The 20,552-nt window shown below is 45.0% G+C and overlaps 1 protein-coding gene across 1 annotated transcript in view; it reads right to left on the bottom strand.

Annotated features, from left to right (window-relative positions):
- The window catches only part of CPLANE1 (ciliogenesis and planar polarity effector 1), a 4,248,669-nt gene that overhangs the window by 4,217,899 nt on the left and 10,218 nt on the right, over nucleotides 1-20,552 (bottom strand). Inside the window, exon 4 of the mRNA XM_044076333.1 lies at nucleotides 18,353-18,585. Coding sequence (XP_043932268.1) covers nucleotides 18,353-18,585 — 233 coding nt within the window. The remainder of the gene's footprint in view (nucleotides 1-18,352; nucleotides 18,586-20,552) is intronic.

Below are 20,552 nucleotides of genomic sequence, written 5' to 3'. Positions count from 1 at the left end.
ACTCTTACTTTGTTATTAGGCATTCTGCCTTTGCAAGTGTTAAAATTCCAGTTAATCCACCCCATCTGTCATGTTACACAGCTTCAGCTTTTAGTATTATGTATCACTGGCTTCCAGACCCATGAGTGCCCGCATACAGTTTTCAAATACAAACCTCAGACTAAAACAATTTTAGCCTCCATTGTTAATTAAGTCAGTATACGATGGTTCCACTCTAATGCACACAAATCACAAATATACCATGTTTTGACTGGCTTCTCCTTTTTTTTTTGCTTATCAACTTCAGCACAAGACAAGAGTTCACATTGCAATTGTAGCTTTCTCTATGACAATGCTGTGCCATCACTATCTAGCTCCAAAGCACCAGTTTCTCATGAAGCAACAGGGTGCACATGAGCCTAACATCTATTCTAAGCAGTGTTAAGAAAGCAGCACTCCTAATGATGACTCATGACACATAGCTAGATAATGGCAAAAAATATACGAAGAAAGAGATGGGGAAGAAAACTTCTGCTTTTATGTAAGCTTTTTTGCAGGATGGGAACCTCTGCTTTCAGCAACAATCTACCTGCTTTTCCTGCTGAGGCCGACAATATATATGCCTATCTCTGAAAACAACCACCACCACCAAACATAAGTCATACAGCTATATATGCAAGTGTGAAAATAAGAAGTTATGTACTCACCATAACGTTCCATGTGAGTTGTTCATCTTGCCTGCATTCTTTACTGATGGGTTCGGAGCCAATCCATGGGCTCTGGTACGGCTGTTTGCAAATCTCGAGATTTACCAGTAGCTCAAGGCCAAGCCCCTTATCCCACAATGCACTGTAATTACCTCAGATCTCGTTTGCTGCATGTACTATAGCCATATAACTGAGCTATCCTCCTATGGAGAGGAAGAAGAATTGAGCAACCAGGATGAGACCAACCTCTAGGTCAACTATCAGCCAGGAGGGGGAAGGAGGGAGCGATGTAAGAATGAAGGCGAGATGAACAACTCACATGGAACGTTATGGTGAGTACATAACTTCTTAATGTGAAGTTGTTTAATCTCACCGTTCATTCTTTACTGATGGGTAGCGTCCCTAACACCATCAATCTCAGGTGGCTCATGGGAGTACATTCCTCAGGACCGTAGACCCAAAAGAAGCCCTGTCCCTAGAGGCCTTATCAACTTTGTAAGGAGTGATAAAAGTATGAGGTTTAGACCAAGTGGCTGCAGCACAAATGTTATCAAGGGGCAATTTGGCTTGGAACGCAGAAAATGTAGAAACTGCTCTGGTTGTGTGAGCTTTAATCTTGTGTAGTAAGGGCATATTAGCAGTTGAATAAACAAAGGAGATACAATCAGATAGCCATTTAGAAAACATTGTTTTAGCCACTGGTCTACCTTTTCTGGCTTCAGAGAATGACACAAAGAGCTGGTCTGATTTCCTTATATCTTTTGTTCTGTCCAAATAAAATCTGAGCCGTCTGTGAATGTCAAGTTTGTGCAGCATATACTCCAATTTATTGAAACGGTTAGAGAAGAAGACTGGTAACTCAATGACTTGGTTGATATTAGATTCTCAACAAACTTTGGGCAAAAAGGAGGCTTTTGTCCCAAGAGATACTCTATCAGCATGGAAAATCAAATAAGGAGGGCTGATAGATAAAGCTTGAAGTTCTGACACTCTGCGGGCAGAAGTAATAGCTACCAGAAATATGGTTTTCCACGACAAAAATATGAGATCACAAGATGATGCTGGTTCAAACAGGGGGAGAATATTACGAGATAGCATAAAATTTAGATTCCAAGGAGAATAAGGAGTTTTCATTGGAGGCCTCATATGAAAAGTTCCTTTGAGAAAGGCCTTGGACAACTTGTGGGACATTATGTTTAGCCCATCAGCTCAGAGATGAAAGTTAGATATAGCAGCCAACTAAACCCAAATTGTTGCGGCTGCCACTCCTTTATTAAAGATCAAAGTCAAGAATTCTAATATGGACGTCAAAGGGGCTTGATAAGGATCAATGTTCTGCTTAGAAGCCCATATGGAAAATCTCCTCCACTTACTAAGATATAATCTTCTAGTGGACGGCTTTATGGGAAGACAAAAGGATCCGTTTTGTCTCACTGGAAAAGTTATGAAGCCTGGCTATGAGGGGAACTGGAGCAGCCAAGCTGCAGCTTTAGTGACTGCAAGGAGGGATGAAGGTCCCCCGGCGGATGTGTCAGAAGGTCCGGAACTGGATCCAGAATCCATGGCTCCAAGAGATGATGATGAAGAAATGGGAACCAAATCTGCAGAGGCCAATGAGGGGCTATAAGAATGATGGTCCTTCCCAGAGATTTTGCTTTCTGTAGAAATCTGGGAATCAATGGGATAGGAGGAAATGCACAGAGGAGACCCGGGGGCCAATCGTGTATGAGTGTGTCTCTTGGGGCTTCTCCCGGAGGAGGAATCAGGGCAAAGTAGCTTCTGCATTTCATGTTGATGTGACTGGCAAAAGATCTCAGCAAGGCTGGCCCCATGTGTGGAAAATCCTGTCCGCAATCTCTTTGAGGGACCACTCGTATGGCAACAAGATTGCAATGCTCAGTTTGTCTGCTATCACGTTGGATCTCCCCGGGATGTGCGTTAACAGAAAGCGCTGGGAGGAAACAGCCCACTGCCAAACTCTTAGGACTTGGTTCTGCCTTGCTTGTTCAAGTACCAGACTACTGACAATGTCTGTCTGAATTGCATTCGTTCCTAGAGGAACAGAGAGTCCTGGAAGTACTGCAACGCCAGAAGTACTGCTCTCATCTCCAGAACATTGATATGCAGATGTGATTCTTGATCCATCCATGTGCCTTGGGCAGTCTTTCCCTGAATATGCCCCCCCCCACCCTATCAGGGAAGCGTCTGTGGTCACAGTGGCTATTGGGGGGCTAGTACAAAGGGGCATCCTATGATTACATGAAGAGACGTCAACCACCACTGGAGATCTCTCTTCGTAATTAAAATTGTGCGATTCATTGGAAGTTCCTGATAAGACCATTGAGTGAACAACAGCCACTGAAGAATCCGCACATGCATCCTTGCTAATGGTATGGCCAAGATCACTGCAGCCATCAAACCCAACACTTTTAGAACTTCTGCAGCTGGTGCTCTGTCTTTCAATACCAGTGAGCTGACATGCTGGCGAAGAAGAAAGACTCTCTCAATTGGTAGTTGTAGTGTGGTGGTTGAACTCTGACCCTATAAAAACGATATGTTGCAATGGCGACAAGGCAGACTTTTCTGAGTTGACTGTAATGCCCAAGTGATTGCAGAGTGTCTTCCCTTGCTTGAATCAGTTGATGCCTGGTGGTGGAGGTAAGGAGCCAATCGTCTAGGTATGGAAATGCCTGGAATCCCAGACGCCTTAGGTGAGCCGTAACCACTGCCATGCATTTGGTGAACACTATGGGGGCTGTAGTGAGACCAAAGGGCAGGGCACGAAATCGATAATGATTGGCTCCCAGCTGGAAATGCAGGTGATCTCTGGATGGCCTGGCCATTTTTATGTGGTAGTACGCATCCTTCAGATCTATCGAGCACATCCAATTGTCTTTCCCTAAAAAGGGAAGTGTAGACTGTAGCGTGACCATCCTCTCTTTCTTCACAAACTGGTTGAGCCTGCTGACGTCCAAAATGGGTCTCCAGTCCCCTGTTTTCTTTGGAACCAAAAAGAATCTTGAGTAAGTTCCAAATTCTGTTTGGTCTGCTGGGACTGGCTGGATGACTTTTTTCTAGCAACTTGTGGACCTCTATAGTTGCTTGTTCCCTGTAACTGGGTGGAACATCTGGGATTCTCCTTGCAGGGGGGGGGGTGGAGAACGGTATGAAATACCCTCTGGAAATAATACTTTGTACCCAGCTGTCTTTTGTTATATCTTGCCAGGAGTCTGGGTACAAAGATAAGCGACCCCTGACTGCCTCCAGAGCAGGACAGTCGGGCTTGCTTTCAGGAGCGCTGATAGGGCTGACCAAAGAAGTGATCTCTGTCACCCTGGTGTTGCGGACCCCCTCTGTCACGAGGGCGGCATCTTCCATTATTGCCGCCTCCTCTGACCCTAGAGAGGGGTTCACCACGTGTATCCTGAAAGGCTCATTGGGCTTTCTGGAACCACATCTTTCCTCCCCCCTTTGGCCTTTGGGGCAAGGCCGAGTAGGGGGTGGAAAAACAGACTCCGACAGCAGACAGAGTCTTTCCCACCTGTTTACACCTGGTCAAAGTTTCCTTCACTTTTGGCCCAAAAAGAGATGAGTCATCAAAAAGGGGTGTTCATGAATGAAAACTTAAAGGGCTCTACGAAGGAACACAAGCGCATCCAGGAATGTCTTCTGAGAGCAATTCCTGCACCCCCTGCCCTACTCGTCCCATCAGCTGCATATGATACGAGACACATGGATGAGTTCACAATATAATTTAGTGTAGCAAGCTGGGCGGCAACTTTGTCAGAAGCCCTGCAGCTACAGTACCCTGAAGAGCATCTCCTAACTCCTTAAGGACATCTCTTTGCAACCTAGTAAAATGGGTCAAATAGTTCAGAGAACGAAGTGTAAAAGTCGCTGAACTAAAAAAGAAGTTATGTTCTTACCATAACGTTCCATGTGAGTTGTTCATCTCACCTTTTTGTTCTTACACGTGGGTTTGGAGCCGATCCCTTGGCTCCGAGTTGGCCACTTTTCAAGCTCAAACTCTCAGGAGAAGCTCGAGACACAGTATAGATCCCATGATGCTCTATTGTAAACCCCAAATCTAGTGCGCTGCACCAAAAGACAGCCTAAAGAAATAAGCACTGCAGTACCTACCTGTCTAGGTACCTCTAGATTTGCAGAAAGGAAAAACAGACCGTCTTAAGAAGACAGGCTGACAACACCAACCAATCCTCCAAGACAACCATCTTTCTCACCAGGAGGGGGAAGGTGGGAGGGAATGTAAGAACAAAAAGGCGAGATGAACAACTTACATGGAACGTTATGGTAAGAACATAACTTCTTTATGTGAAGTTTTTCTATCTCGCCATTTTGTTCTTACACGTGGGTAGCATCCCAAGCACCCTAATCCTGGGTGGCTCAAGGGAGAACATTCCTGAGCACAGTGGAACCAAAGGAAGCCCTGTCCCTGGAGGCCCTGTCCACTTTGTAATGAGTGATAAACGTGTGAGGTTTGGACCAAGTAGCAGCTGCACATTTGATATCAAAGGGTAAACGAGCTGCATGAGCTAATGACGTAGAAACAGCCCAGGTAGAATGGGCTTTGACATTAGTCGGTAATGGCTGGTTAGTGGAGGAATAAATTAATTTAATGCAGTCAGAAAGCCACTTAGATATTATGACTTTTGATACCGCAGAACCTTTCTTGTTCTCTGCGTAAGAGACAAAGAGTTGATAAGATTGCCTGAAATCTTTCGTTCTGTCCAAGCAGAATCTCAATTGTCTGTGAACATCAAGCTTGTGGAACATATATTCCAGTCTGTTAGTATGATGTCTAAAAAAAAGTTGGGAGCTCAATGGACTGATTTAAGTTACTTTCTGAACAGACCTTAGGAAGAAAGGTAGGATTTGTCCTGAGGGACACCCTATCAGGGTGGAAGATGAAATATGGGGGCCTGGAAGATAAAGCTTGGAGTTCAGAGACCCTACGCGCAGATGTAATGGCTACCAGAAATATTGTTTTCCAAGACAGAAACTTCAAATCACAAGATGATGCGGGTTCAAACGGGATAAGCATCAATTGGGATAAAACAAGATTCAAATTCCAGGGAGAGACAGGGTGTCTGATAGGTGGTCTGAGATGGTGGATCCCTTTCAAGAAGGCCTTACATAGTCTGTGGGACATTATGTTAGATTCATTAAACCCTACATGAAAGCTGGAAATGGCAGCCAATTGAACCCTTATGGTGGCAGCTGCTGCGCCATCATAGAACAAGGAGGACAAGAACTCTAATATGGTATGAATAGGTGCAACATATGGGTCAACATCGTGGTGAGAAGCCCAGTGAACAAATCGTTTCCATTTGCTATTATATAGCTTCCTGGTTGACAGTTTATGAGAGGAAACTATAATATGTTGGACCGCAGGAGACAAATCTTGAGACCCGGCTAATGTGGGAATTGGAGTAGCCAAGCCGTCAGTTTTAGGGAGATGAGGGAGGGATGAAGAACTCCCGACGAATGAGTCAGGAGGTCTGGCACTGGGTCCAGAACCCATGGGTTCTTCCACTTGATACTTCTGTAGGAAGGGGAACCAAATCTGATGAGGCCAAGACGGGGCTATCAGAATAACAGTCCTTCCCAGACTTCTGGCTTTCTGTATGAACTTGGGAATTGGCGGGAAGGCATACAGGAGGCCTGGGGGCCAATCGTGTACAAGCGCATCCCTCGGGTTGCTTCCGGGTGGGGGATAAAGGGCAAAGTAGCTTCTGCATTTGGCATTCATCAGAGATGCAAACAGATCACAGGCAAGGCTGGCCCCACCTGCGTAAAATCTTGTCCGCCACCTGTTGTTTGAGGGACCACTCGTGAGGCAAAAGGATGGCCTTTGCTCAGATTGTCCGCCATCACGTTGGATGACCCTGGGAAGCGCCTGGTGGATACAGCCCACTGCCAAATTCTTAGGGCCTCTCGGCATAAGGGATACGATCTGGTTCCCCCCCTTGCTTGTTGATGTACCAGACTACTGACATGTTGTCCATCTGAATTGCAATTGTCCCTGGAGGAAAACAGTCGTGAAAGTGTTGCAACGCCACGAACACTGCTGTCAGCTCCAGGACATTTATATGCAAATGTGATTCCATGCTTGACCAAGTACCTTGGACAGTCTTTCCCTGAAATAGCCCCCCCCCACCCTATCAGGGAAGCATTCGTGGTCACTGTGGCTGTGGGTTGGGGAAGAACAAGGGGACATCCGACTACTATCTGGTCGTTGTTCAGCCAATTGAGATCCTTCTTGCAAAGATTTGTTAACAGAATCTCGTGCGACATGGGCAGTTGTTGGTAAGACCATTGTGTGAAGAGTAACCACTGGAGTATCCGCATGTGCATGCGCCTCAACGGGACTGCTATTAGCATCGCTGCCATTGTGCCTCATAGCTTCAATATTGGAGATGCAGGAGCTTTGTTCTGGGTCAACAGACTGGACAATTGACTTCATAGGCATAACATTCTTGTTTGAGGCAATCTGATCCTTGAATTGACCGTGTCTAGCTCTGCTCCTATAAAGGCAATATGCTGCGAGGGCGATAACGCAGATTTTTTGAAGTTTAAGGTTATGCCCAACTGGGAACACAGGTTGATAGTGTAGTCTCTTGCCTGAATTAGTTGATGTCTGGAGGTGGCGGTGAGGAGCCAGTTGTCCAGATATGGAAACACCCGGAATCCTAAGCGTCTCAGGTGAGCCGTGACCACTGCCATACATTTGGTGAACACTCTGGGGGCTGTGGTGAGACCAAAGGGCAGGGCTCTGAATTGGTAATGACTGGCCCCCCAGCCGGAAACACAAGGGATCTCTGGATGATCTGGCCATTTTGATGTGGTAGTAAGCATCCTTGAGATCTATAGAGCACATCCAATCGCCCGTTTCTAGGAACGGAAGTATCGATTGAAGCATGACCATCCGGAACTTTTCCTTCTTGAAAAAGGTGTTGAGTTTGCTGATGTCTAATATGGGCCTCCAGTCCCCTGTTTTCTTTGAAACTAAAATGAACTTTGAGTAAGTTCCGGATCCTATCTTGTCCGCTGGGACTGGCTGGATGACTCTTTTGTCTAGCTGGTTTTGAATCTCTATGGCTGCTAGTTTTCGCAGACTGGGTGGAACGTCTGGAATACTTGTACACATGGGAGGGAATTTTATAAAGGGGATGTAGTAACGTCTGGAAATTATGCTTTTTACCCAAGAATCCGTTGTAATGTTTAGCCAGGCATTTGGGTATAAAGCCAAGCGACCGCCGGGCTTCATTTCAGGAATGCTGATAGGGCTTACCAGAGAACGGCTCCCTGTCACCCTGATTTTGCGGACCACCTCTGCCGTTCGGGCGGCGTCTTCCAATTTTACCCCCTCCTCTGCCCCTAGAGGGGGTATCCGTAGGTGTGTTCTGGAAAGCTCCTTGGGGCTTTCGAAACCACATTTTTCCACTTCGTTGCCCTTTGGGGTACGGTCTAGTTGGAGTGGAAAAACGAACTCCTACAGCAGACAGAGTCTTTCCTTCTTGTTCACACCTAGTAAGCGTCTCCTTAACTTTAGGCCCGAACAAGGCGGAACCATCGAATGGGGTATTGATGAAGGAAGACTTGAAGGCTTCCGCAAAGGAGCAAAGGCGCATCCGGGACGGGCATCCAGGACGGTCTCCGAAGAGCTATCTCTGAACCTGCCGCCCTACTCGATCCATCGGCGGCATAAGAAATGAGCCACATGGATGAGTTGACTATAGAATTGAGGGTGGTGAGTTGTGCAGTCACTTTTTCAGAAACTGCATCAGCTGTGTTACCCTGTAGAGCATCTCCCAGCTCTTTAAGGAGATCTCGTTGAAGGTGGGTAAAATGGGTCAGGTAGTTGAGCGATCTCATGGAAAATGCCGTAGAACAAAATATGCGTTTTCCATACCTGTCCATCATCCTAGAATCCCTATTAGGAGGATGGGCAGAATAAGAGGTTTCCGACATCTCTTTCTTGGTGGCTGCCGCCACCACCATGGCATCAACCGGGGCTCCCTTGGTAAGAATGGCCTTATCAGCAGGGGAAGTAATGAACTTGTTGGGCCTCCGAGGGACCGGTTCCACTGAATCAGGGGACTCCCACGCCCTTCGAGCAACCAAATCCATTAGTTCTTCGAAGGGAGGAGTAACCCAGGAGGTGGATGGTTGAGACCCAAAGGCCTTCAGGAGTACAGACTCATCCTCAGTAGGGGCAAGGGACTGCAAATCACCCCTCTGCCTTAAGATCTCCAATATGTCTGCAAATGAGACATCCTCTGAGGGGGATCGTGAGGGCCCTTTTGATTCCTCCAAGTCGGTATCCGATGTCAGGGATTCCTGTGGGGAATCCAAGTGCCTCCTCTTGCACAGTCTCTTCCTAGGTACTTCATCAGTGGGAGCGTCCGGTGAAGTCCCTGTAGAGGAGGGGCTGCCCAATGGGGATACCTGAGGCTCTGGGTCTCGACGCATGGTAGGGACCTGTGGGGAAGAGACAGAACGTGGCCCTTTAGGGGGTGGGGAAGATCGATCCTAAACAGTACACACAGGTGGAGTGGTTGTCCGTCACAGACTTTTTTGGCCACACTCACACCTTTTGAAGCCAAACTTTTGCGGAAATTATATATGTATATATATATATATATATATATATATATATATATATATATATATATATATATATATTAGGTCAGATCCCTGAACTCAAAACTTTGAGTAATAAACACAAAAATGTTATTCAACTATTTTTATAATATTAACTCTCTACAGAACTAGCTAATCTCTAACTGATCTAACTAATTTTAAACTACCACTAATAAAATTAGCACACACAAAGGAGCTGACAGAGCCCTGTCACACCCAAACAACTAAAAAAGGCCTAGAACAAACAGACGTTAAGAAAACACTCCAAAAGTATTCTAATCTACACACTAAGTCTAACTAAACTCTATTTTTTAAATACAATAACACTAGCAAACACTCCAAGAGAAAAATATTTTTCAAAATATTTCTAAATATAGAAAAAAATTACACTGGCCCGAGCTTCCTCCGATGAATCTGTAGATCCATTGCAGCGGCAAACTAGATCTGGGGTTTACAGTAGAGCATCATGGGATATATAACATCATGGGATATATGTCTCATAACAAATTTTTCATTCTACCTGTATTTGTTTTTTTTACCTATATTATGCAGTATGTAAGAAATCATTGTTTACTGCCTGTATTGGAGCTTTTCTCCCCGGGCCTCTACTGAAAACGGATATTTATGTCCAGTTAGACTAGCCCAGTCAACAAATGTAAAATAAATAAAATAAATATATACTGTGTCCCGAGCTTCTCAGACGTTGAGCTTGAAAAGCGACCGAATCGGAGCCAGGGGATCGGCTCCGAAACCACGTGTAAGAACAAAACGGCGAGATAGAACAACTTCACATCATGCGTTTCCCATATCTATCCATGATCCTGGACACTCTATTAGGAGGATGGATAGACGAGGAAGTCTCAGACATTTCCTTTTTGGTGGCCGCCGCCACCTCCATGGCATCAACCGGGACTCCTTTGGACAAAAAGGACTTGTCTATTGGAGCAGAAAAACTTATTAGGCCTCTGAGGAACAGGCTCCATGGACTCCGGTGACTCCCACGCTCTCCGAGTGACCAGCTGCATGAGCTCATCGAAGGGAGGAGACACCCAAGAGGTGGAAAGTCGAGACCTGAAAGCCTTCAGAAGAACTGACTCATCCTCAGGGCTTTTGGACTGCCAATCACCCCTCTGCCTAAGGATCTCTAGTACCTCCACAAAGGAGATATTCTCAGAGGGGGACCGTGGGGACCCCTCTGACTCATCCAGGTCAGTGACAGATATTAAAGACTCCTGTGGAGAGCCCAAGTGTCTCCTCAGTGGGAGCCTCCTCAGTGGGAGCCTCTGGGGAGGTCTCAGAAGTGCAGGGGGTACCCTGTGGGGCTGAGGCTCAGGGTCTCTGCACCTAGCCTGGACAATGGAAGCAGAAGCGGACACAGGCGCTTTGGGGAATGAGGAAGCCAGACCTGGTGTCGAGGATGTCTTGGGGGACAAGGCTCTCCTCATGGCTTCAAAGGCATCAAGGCTCTGATGAGAAGGAGTCGACGACCTGAAGGAACCACCAACCCCTCCCGCACCGAGGCCGTGGGCTCGCAAGCCGGAGGTAGGAGCAGAGCTCATCCGATCCAAAGCCCCGAGAGGAAGAGTCAGCACCAACAAGTCGGTGCAACTATCCTCTCCAGACCTGACAGAAGACTGTCTGCTCCTAGAGTCCCCGGTCAGCACAGAGGACGTCAGAGTAGATGGAACAGAGGACACTGGAGCAGGTCTCGGCTTCAAAGGCTCCACGATCAACAGGTCAGCCCCCTCTGGCTCCGAAGGTCCGGTACGGCTTGCAGGAGGAGCAATCAAGTCAGGGGGTAGTGGTCTTCGGTTCAGACGCTAGGGTCGGAGCCGACAACAATTTAGCAAGGCCTGGTGCCCGTAAGAGCTTCTGCACCAATCGGTACATAGCCAAATCCGACAGGCTGACAGAAGACCTAGAAGAGTGCACTGACAGTGCCGACTGAAGAAGTGGAGATATCTCTCAGATACCAGCTCCAGAGCTGTGGGCTGGCTCCGAAAAGAAAAGACAGGCGGTTCCAAGGTCCGTGGAGTCAATGTCACAGGATCTTCCAATTTCTTGGATTTCTTTGACAGTTTGGAGTCTTTAGAGTCCCCTGAGAATTTAGAGAACTTGGAGGACTTACTGGCAACATCCTGGTCACTCAATGTTACCTGAAACTGATGCTTCCACAAGCCTCTGTCGACTAACTTTCTTTTCCTCTCCAGTAAAACCCTAGAGGAAAAAGAGTGACAAATACTGCAAGACTCCTGCAAATGGACAGCTCCTAAGCAGTAAACTCGCATTACATGGCCATCAGTCACTGACATTTTTTGCCCGCAGTCTGGGAACTTTTTAAACCCAGACTTTGGATGCTTATCCTGGTCATCAGCCATATGCAACAATCAAAATGCCTTAGGCTTAAACACAGAAACCAAGCACACAATAAGCCCAAGAAGAAAAAAAAAAAAGACACTCAATATATATAGTATTAAAGAACCACACCTAGGTTCTAAACACACCACACAAAAAGCCTAGAAGACAGTCAAAGGTATAACCATGCTCTAACTGTAAAAGAGCACACATACACACTATAAACAATGGCCCCAAAACAAAGGGGAGCATTTAAGAAGTTACACAACAACTATTCAGAAGGAATAATAGAAAATTTTGAAATAACTTGCAAAAACACGCTTTTTTTTGAAGAAATACTGGCTCGAGCAAAACTGGAACCTCTGATCAGTGCCGCGGCAAACTAGATCTGAGGCAATTACAGTGCATCATGGGATAAGGGGCTTGGCCTCGAGCTACTGGTAAACCTCGAGCTTTGCATACAGCCGTACCGGAGCGGATGGATCGGCTGCGAACCCATTAGTAAAGAATGAACGCCGAGATTGAACAACTTCACATCAGTTGTTAAAATGGAATTAAATGTATACATAAAAAAGAAATTTGAGAGGATGCAGTGCAAGAACTTAGAAAAGTAGTTTGCTTTCTCCGAACAGGAAAATGTGAGTTGTAGCAAACAGAAAAAGTACAGTTTTGTACCTACCATAATTGTAGATGTTCGAAGATCCACATTGCTGCAGTCCTTACTTATGGGTAGTCCGCTGTCCTCGATCGGCCCGAATACCAAAGTATTAGGCTGACGTCGGTCATGGGCGCTCAGAACTGACATCAGAGCGTCAGGGTATAAATGCGCATGACCGACGTCATATCCTCAGTCTTTTCTTGCCCCAGATGTCAGAAGGCCCTAAAAAGAAAGGCCACAGCCCAAAAACAGGATACCTCCCAAAAACAGGCCCAACAACAACCATCACCCAAACCATATAACCATGCCAAACTACAGAGGGGAAGGAGGGAGGGTAAATTGGACTGCAGCAATGTGGATCTTCGAACATCTACATTTACGGTAGGTACAAAACTGTACAATGTTCTTCATCTCACATTGCTGCAGTCCTTACTTATGGGTAGAATCCCAAAGCAGAGGTAAAGGGAGGATGGCAAAATCATAAAGCATTAGGGGCTGCTAAAATGCCCTGTAATATGGCAGAGGCAAATCCAGCCCTGGACTTAGAATAAAGAGGAAGGTGGTAATGCTTGGAAAAAGTATGTACTGAACTCCAAGTGGCTGCTTCCAAGATATCTTTTGTAGCTACCCCCCTTAGAAAGGCAGTAGAAGTGGCAGTAGCTCTAGTGGAATGAGGTCTGATACCAGCCGGAACCTCCTTACCATGATGGGAATAACAGAAAGAAATACAAAACCCAATCCATTTAGAACTAGTTTGTTTTGAAACAGGTTTCCCCTGAGAACCCAAAGCAAAAGAAACAAACAACTGCTGAGACTGCCTGAACCCCTTGGTTCTGCTCAAATAATAACGTAACTGTCTGTGAATATCCAAAGTATGCAAAATCTTCTCCCCTTTATTTTGGGGGTTTGCATAAAAAGTAGGTAAATGAATAGTTTGGTTCAAGGCCACACTAGAAACCACTTTAGGCATAAAGGAAGGATTAGTACGCAAAGATACCCTATCCTTATGAAAAATCAGGAAAGGTTCCACTGCCATAAGGGCCTGTAATTCAGAAACCCTTCTTGCAGAGGTAATGGCCAATAAAAAAGCAGTCTTCCATGATAAATACTTTAACTCAGCAGTAGCTGCAGGCTCAAAAGGTTGTAGAGTAAGTTTTTCCAACACAAAATTGAGATCCCAAGCAGGAGTAGGAGCTCTACGTGGGGGTCTTATGTTCTTTGCCCCTCTGAGAAACTGCTTAAACAAAGGATGAGAAAATAAAGGAGGGTCACAGTCATAGTGAGCAGAAATGGCTGCAGCATGAACCTTTATCGAGGAGAAAGACAAACCCTTGTCCAATAGCTCAGTAAGATATTGAAGAGAAATACTTAAATCAGGCTTGGAAACATCAAAGTCCTTCGCTTTGCTCCAAATAAAAAATCTCCTCCATTTATCAGCATAAACTTTCCTTGTACTAGGCCTTCTGGCCTCCAAAATAACATTCAAAACTTGTTGTGGAAGCTGAGACCCTCCAGGGTCTAAAGCAGAATATGCCAGGCTGTTAGATGCAGAGACTGAATCTTGACATTGAGGAAGTGATTGTCCTCCTGAGACAAAAGATGGAATCAAAGGCAGAGGCCATGGAGGCTCCCGTACTAAACTCCTCAGCAGTGGGTACCAGTGCTGTCGAGGCCAATCCGGCGCTATCAGAATCATGGATGGCCTGTCTTGTCTGGCCTTCAAGAGTACCTTGGGAATGAGAGGCAGAGGTGGAAAGGCATAGACATGAAGATTGCTCCAACTGAATGATAGAGCATCCACCTTCCAAGCTGTGGGATGAAACATTTTTGTGCAAAACTTTGGCAACTGGTAATTTAGTGGAGAAGCGAACAAATCTATGTCTGGAGTCCCCCATAACACTGTCAACTTTTGAAATACATGAGGATCCAGTTTCCACTCGTGAGGATCCACTATTTGTCTGCTCAACACATCTGCTAAGGAGTTCTGTGTTCCTGGTAGAAACCTTGCCTGAAGATTGAGGTGTAAACTGAGAGCAGTCTCCCACAAAATCATCGCTTGCCTGCAAAGAGGGTACGAATGGGTTCCCCCTTGCTTGTTGATGTACCACATGACAGTAGTGTTGTCTGTTTGAATCAACACCTGCCCTGGGAGAAGTAAATCCTTGAAAGCCATCAATGCAAATTGGACTGCTAACATCTCCTTCAAGTTGATATGCAAATGTTGAAGTCTGACAGGCCACGTGTCTTGCACCCATTTTCCATTGAGGTGTGCTCCCAAGCCTTGTCTGAGGCATCTGTCGTTAGAATCTGACTCGCCTCTGGTCGGGTCACAGAGAGTCCCTTGTTTAGGTGACATTCCTGAGCCCACCACAAAAATTCCTTCTGAATGCAAGGTATTATCTGAATGACAGTGTCTAGATCCTGGCAGTGTTGTGTCCATACATTTTTGAGATACCATTGAAGCTTCCTCATATGCAGTTTGGCATTGGGAAGCACCAGAATACAAGATGCCATGAACCCCAAGGCTTGAAGGACTGTCCTTGCAGTCAGCCTGGACCGTAGAGACATTTGATGGAAATAAAGAGAAAGGCTTCTTTGTTTGTCCGGGGTCAAAAAAGCCATCTGGGAGGCTGTATTCAGTCTCACACCCAGAAAGCACATGTCCTGAGAGGGTACTAGACTGGACTTTGTTTCGTTCACAGAATACCCTAGGCATCTTAACACTACCATCACATACTGTAGATGATGAAGAACTTCGTCCTTGTCTTGTGCAATAATCAGGCAATCGTCCAAATAGGGATAAATCTGTATTCCTCTTAACCTGAAAAAGGCTATCACTGGAGCCAGAACCTTTGTGAACACTCTGGGCGCAGTAGATAAGCCAAAGGGCAATGAAGAGAACTGATAATGTAAATTTCCAGCCCGAAAACGTAGGTACCTCCTGCAACTGGGCCTGATAGGAACATGAAGATAAGCCTCTTTGAGATCCAGAGTTACCATCCAGTGATCTTTTCCCAGCAGAGGTAAAAGCTGTTGTAACGTCAGCATCTTGAACTTTGGAATGTCCAGATAAGTGTTGAGGATAGATAAATCCAAAATTGGTCTCCACGTGTGTCCTTTCTTTGGTACTAGAAACAGGCGAGAGTAAAATCCTAGGCCCACTTCTGACAGAGGAACTGGCTGTATAGCTCCTATTTGAAGAAGTATAGAAATCTGCTTGTGAGCCTCTATCCTTTGCCGAGGAGGAACGTCTGGCATGCCTTTGAAAGGAGGCAATGTATGGAAATAGAATTTGTAGCCTCGGTTTATAATGTCCAACACCCATTTGTCCTGGGTGACTAAAAGCCAGTTTTGCTTGAAAAGTGCTAACTTTCCTCCCAAAGGAGCTGCCAGGCAAGAAGAATCTGGCAGCTGAAAATGCAGGTCATTGGGCCTGTTTACGAAAGGACTGGCCCCTGCCCTCACCTGCAGATTGTGCAGGCGAACTCCAAGTTCTAGGCCTGAATGTACTGTGAGCTCTGCCCCTGCCACGTCTAGATCTACCCCTAGATTGAGAATCAGAAGAAGGGTAGGTCCACCCCTTAGTAGGCCAATTTCTACTAAACTTTGGAGGTTGCACCTGCAAAAAATCTTTAACAGTCTGCATAGACTTAGCCTTGTCTTCCATTTTCTTCAAGACCGACTCCACAGGGGAACCAAACAAAACTTCAGACTGTAAAGGGGCATCCAGGATTCTAGTTTTAACATGCTCGGACAAATTCTGATCCTTAAGCCAGGCGTGCCTGCGAAGAACTGAACCAGTGGCAGCCACCCTAGAAGAGGCCTGCACAGCATCAAAACCACACTGCAAAGAATGCTTACCCACCTGTTCAGAGACATGTACTAAATCCTGCAATTCTTTACACTCTATGCCCTCTGCCAAAGCATCCACTTTAGATTTTAGCCGAGAAAGGAGGAAATTCTGATACTTCAACATATGAAACTGGCAATTTAAAGCCCTCATTGCTAAAGTAGAAGAGGTATACACCTTTTTACCCCATCTATCCAAAGCTCTAGCTTCCTTATCTAGAGGAATCGGATTCTTTACAACAGAGGCTCTAACACCCTTAGGCCCCTGACTAATAGTTTCTGGGTCCGCCCGAGGACTCTTATACAGATATTTATGAGCCTCAGGCACCCTGTAATATCTGTCCGGTTTGACTGGCGCAGGAGGCAAAGAATCTGGATTAAGGGAAGCCTCCGAGAAAACATCTTGAACAACATCCAAAACAGGAGGTATAGCCAAGGGTCTATGCTGTGGTAAAAACAAGAATTCCCTAAGCCTCTTCCTTGAATCAGAGAAATCCTGTCCTTCCCACTTAAAATGCTCCCTCATGGAATGCAGAGTTTCTGAAAATGAAAAATCCTCTGGAGGAGAAGCAGAAGGAGTGGAATCCTCTGCATCAGAATCCGAGTAAGGAGGAAAATCTAGAATATCTTCAGCAGAAGACTCTGAGTCATCTGAGGCCTGATCCAAACTTTCCAACTCTGGCTCCACCCTGGGCCTCTTATCAGGAGGGGGCATAGAACCTCTAATTAAAGTAATCAAATCTTCTGCCATTTTAAGCATGTGCTTTTTAGGCACAGACCCTGAAGTACCTGGAGGGACACCAGAGGAAGGCAAAACAGACCTGCCCTTAGAAGAAGCCTTAGGAATAGAAGCAGAAGGCCTAACCACCTTAGGCATAGAAGGGAGAACAGTAACTTGAGAGGCCCCTTCAGCCTGACCTGACTCCTGGGAGGCCACATCCTGCAAAATCAAAGTTTCCCCCTGAGACTCAACAGAAACTTCAGCCGGATCCCCCTGCTCTACTGTAGCTTCTGCAGGACCGGTGTCCGTAACGGACGAATCAACCTGTCTAGGTTTCAAGGATTTGTCTTTGCGCTTCTTGGAAGCGGCGCGGAGGATCCGACGGCATATTATAATTACACCGCTTACCAAAGACTAACCTAGCACAATCTAACCTTCTTTTTATAGTGCGCTTATTAAACCTAGCACAAAACCGACACCCGACTACGTCGTGGTCCGGTCCCAAACAAGGAATGCAAAGAGAGTGATAATCCCTATGCGGTATCTGTTTCCCACAAGAAATACAATTATTCACTTTTTCTGACATCTGGAATTAACTGAGGCAAGAAAAAACAAAAATATTCCCCAACGGGGTACTTAGCCCAACTTGGTTTCGGTCTGAAACTCAGAATTCGAAAATTTCAGAACGCTGAACGGCACTCGCAACGCTGCTTCTGCATCGGACCATGCGGCAAAAAAGACTGAGGATATGACGTCGGTCATGCGCATTTATACCCTGACGCTCTGATGTCAGTTCTGAGCGCCCATGACCGACATCAGCCTAATACTTTGGTATTCGGGCCGATCGAGGACAGCGGACTACCCATAAGTAAGGACTGCAGCAATGTGAGATGAAGAACATCTACTGTACAGAGTAGAGGTATTAGAAGCACTAAAATGATCTTGTGATATCAAATAGAGATGACCAAGTATGCACAGTACAGATCATAAGATTATTCTTATCCAGATACAATAAAGCAATTTTCTGACCATCTAAATACATACTCTGACTACATACCACAAAAGCTAAGCACATACATACCACTGTTACTATGCCAGCTTCTGAGACATAGAAAGAAATGCTAACAAAATAAAATAACAATGAAACCTGACTATACTGAAAAATACTGCACAAATATTGCCTTATACAAAACCTTTGCAGTGAGACATTAACACAGCTAGAGTGGGTACAGGAAGACAAATTAAGAACAAATGACTGGAAGCCAGTAAGAATATAGCATTGAACGTGCATCACTGTAAATGCTTGATCAAGACGGACAATATATGTTTAGTGAATAGATAAGGTAAAGAATCGCAATGAGCTGGTGAAAATTTAACATTTGAAGTCCACACGATGTGTGGTACTGCACAGTATCTTACCTTATCTCTGATTAACATGGCCTGCATTACAGTTTCCTTGTCATCAGCAGTAGGAAGAACCACTGGCCTACAAGGCTCAATGAGAGTCCATTTTCCCTTCAATGAAGAATCAGGAATAGCGGTTAAATCTTTGCTCTCATTGTTCTCCCATAGACATACACAGCCTCTCTGTGTAGCCAGAAGCATCTTCTTCCCATCGTCTGAGACGAATAAATACAGCTTCACAAATTCCTCTGGACAAAATAAACTGCCAGTTAGTCAAAACTCAAATCTCTAACCAATAATCAAGCACATTGTTAACATCATGCTTGCAGCAATCCACCTAAAATATATTTTCCAGAGACAATGACAATCATGTATTAGCATTTTATTTAACTGCAGTTTTCTTTCATCCATTTTTTTCAGCAAGACCAATATTTTTAATAGTATAGCCACAGTTACATAAGCACTACAAAGAAATTCCTTTTTTATTTATGCTTTAACTGGGGATTAGGTGCATGCATGGGAACGTCATCCAGCTTTGTTCATGCGAGTGACAGAACTACCAGGATTTGGTTACACAAAACCTCAATGACGCAATGAATATGATGCCAAAATGGTACTGCACTGTACTTCCTCAGCCTGAGAGCAATTAAATTCCATTCCAAGTTGCCCCCACCCCAGGGATGGGATGGTCCAGCATCTGTGAAGTGGGAGGGAGAATCTCAGACTGAGGGGGCTGCTGGCTGTTCATTTCCTGTATGGAAAAAAAGACAACGAAAAATCCATACTGGAAGATAATAAAGCTTCTAAAGTACTTCTTACTTTTTACCCCATTTCCAAGACTTCGGCCTTTATACAATGACCCTATTTAAGCCAAACCTTGACAACTGGATGGATGACCATAAATTCACCCAAGGGGTCTCATCTATGTCCCTCATGGACAGGGGCAGTCAGTGCTGATCACAGAATCACTCTGTTAAACAAAGACCATTCTAACTATCCCTCCTCATGGACAGGGGCAGTCAGTGCTGATCACAGAATCACTCTGTTAAACAAAGACCATTCTAACTATGGTCAATTAGGGTACACAGTTTTTTTTTAACACAGCTAGACTTGTACAGGACCTAGGGCCATTAGCCTAGTAACCTCCCTACAAATCTATACTGGCACATATTCTGGTCCAAGATCATTTTCAGCCATTACCCAAGCACAAAAGTTTGCAGGCTGCAGTATTAAGGAATGCCAGCCAGGGAAATAATCAAAAAATGAATAACCAAGATCAGAACTTCTACTACACTTATTAAGACTAATCTGAAATTCTTTAAAATACTTCATGCTAAGTGGCATTTCCAAGTGAGCCCAACAGATTATACAAGTTCAAACTTGGGGAGAAAAAAAACTTCAACTTGAATGGAGAAGCAGGGCCTTTTGAAACAAAGTGCATCCATGTGCTCGAAATGGGTCACTGAATGACAACAGTAACAAAAAATGAGTTTGTGTAAAAAGGAAGTTAAGGAGGAGGCTAGTTCTCTGTGCAACTTGTACCCAAGCAGCCCAAACAGTGACACTACAGGATATCAGGCAGGGTGTTTTGAAGACAGATGAAGCATACAAAGTGGAAGGACATTAAAACATTAGGAAAGGTTGTTGAGATGAGCTCAAGATTGTTATCAACTCAATCCCTCCAGCAGAGCTCCTTTGAGCTTGTACCTTTAACTCCCAGTGGGAGTGGCTTCAGCATTTAAAAAGTGAAGTTATCACCTTGTATTTTTAACAAATACCCATTGACAGAGGTGATAAATCAATACAATTGTGTTTGCCATCATGTATGCTTCAACATAAATTTTCTGATACCTTGTATGTAACATGGTTTTGGAATTATTAATGCAAATATGAACAGGCAATATTTGACGCCTAGAGGCGCAGTAGGAGGTAACTGCAGAAACGCCTGGAGACGTCACTTGGCTGTAATAAGTTGACTTCCAAAATGGCTGAATAATGATCAACAAACTGATTAGCACTATCCCATTATGAAAACAGAAATTGTGAAAAAAAGTTAGAATAAGACATAAATTTGGGTAAAATTAAGTTACTGGCTAGTAATTACACTGCCTGGATGCCAGCAGGAATTTGGAGAAAGTATGCAAAAATTAACCAGGAAAAGAGAGGGAAAAAAAAAAACTCTGGGCCCAACCACTTACACTGAGAGCAGGTATTT

Source organism: Protopterus annectens, chromosome 1.part0 (genome assembly GCF_019279795.1).
Source record: "Protopterus annectens isolate FY-2018-M chromosome 1.part0, PAN1.0, whole genome shotgun sequence".
Lineage (NCBI taxonomy): Eukaryota > Metazoa > Chordata > Ceratodontiformes > Protopteridae > Protopterus > Protopterus annectens.
Note: the sequence above shows the minus strand (reverse complement) of the source record. Positions and strands in the feature narration are given on the sequence as shown.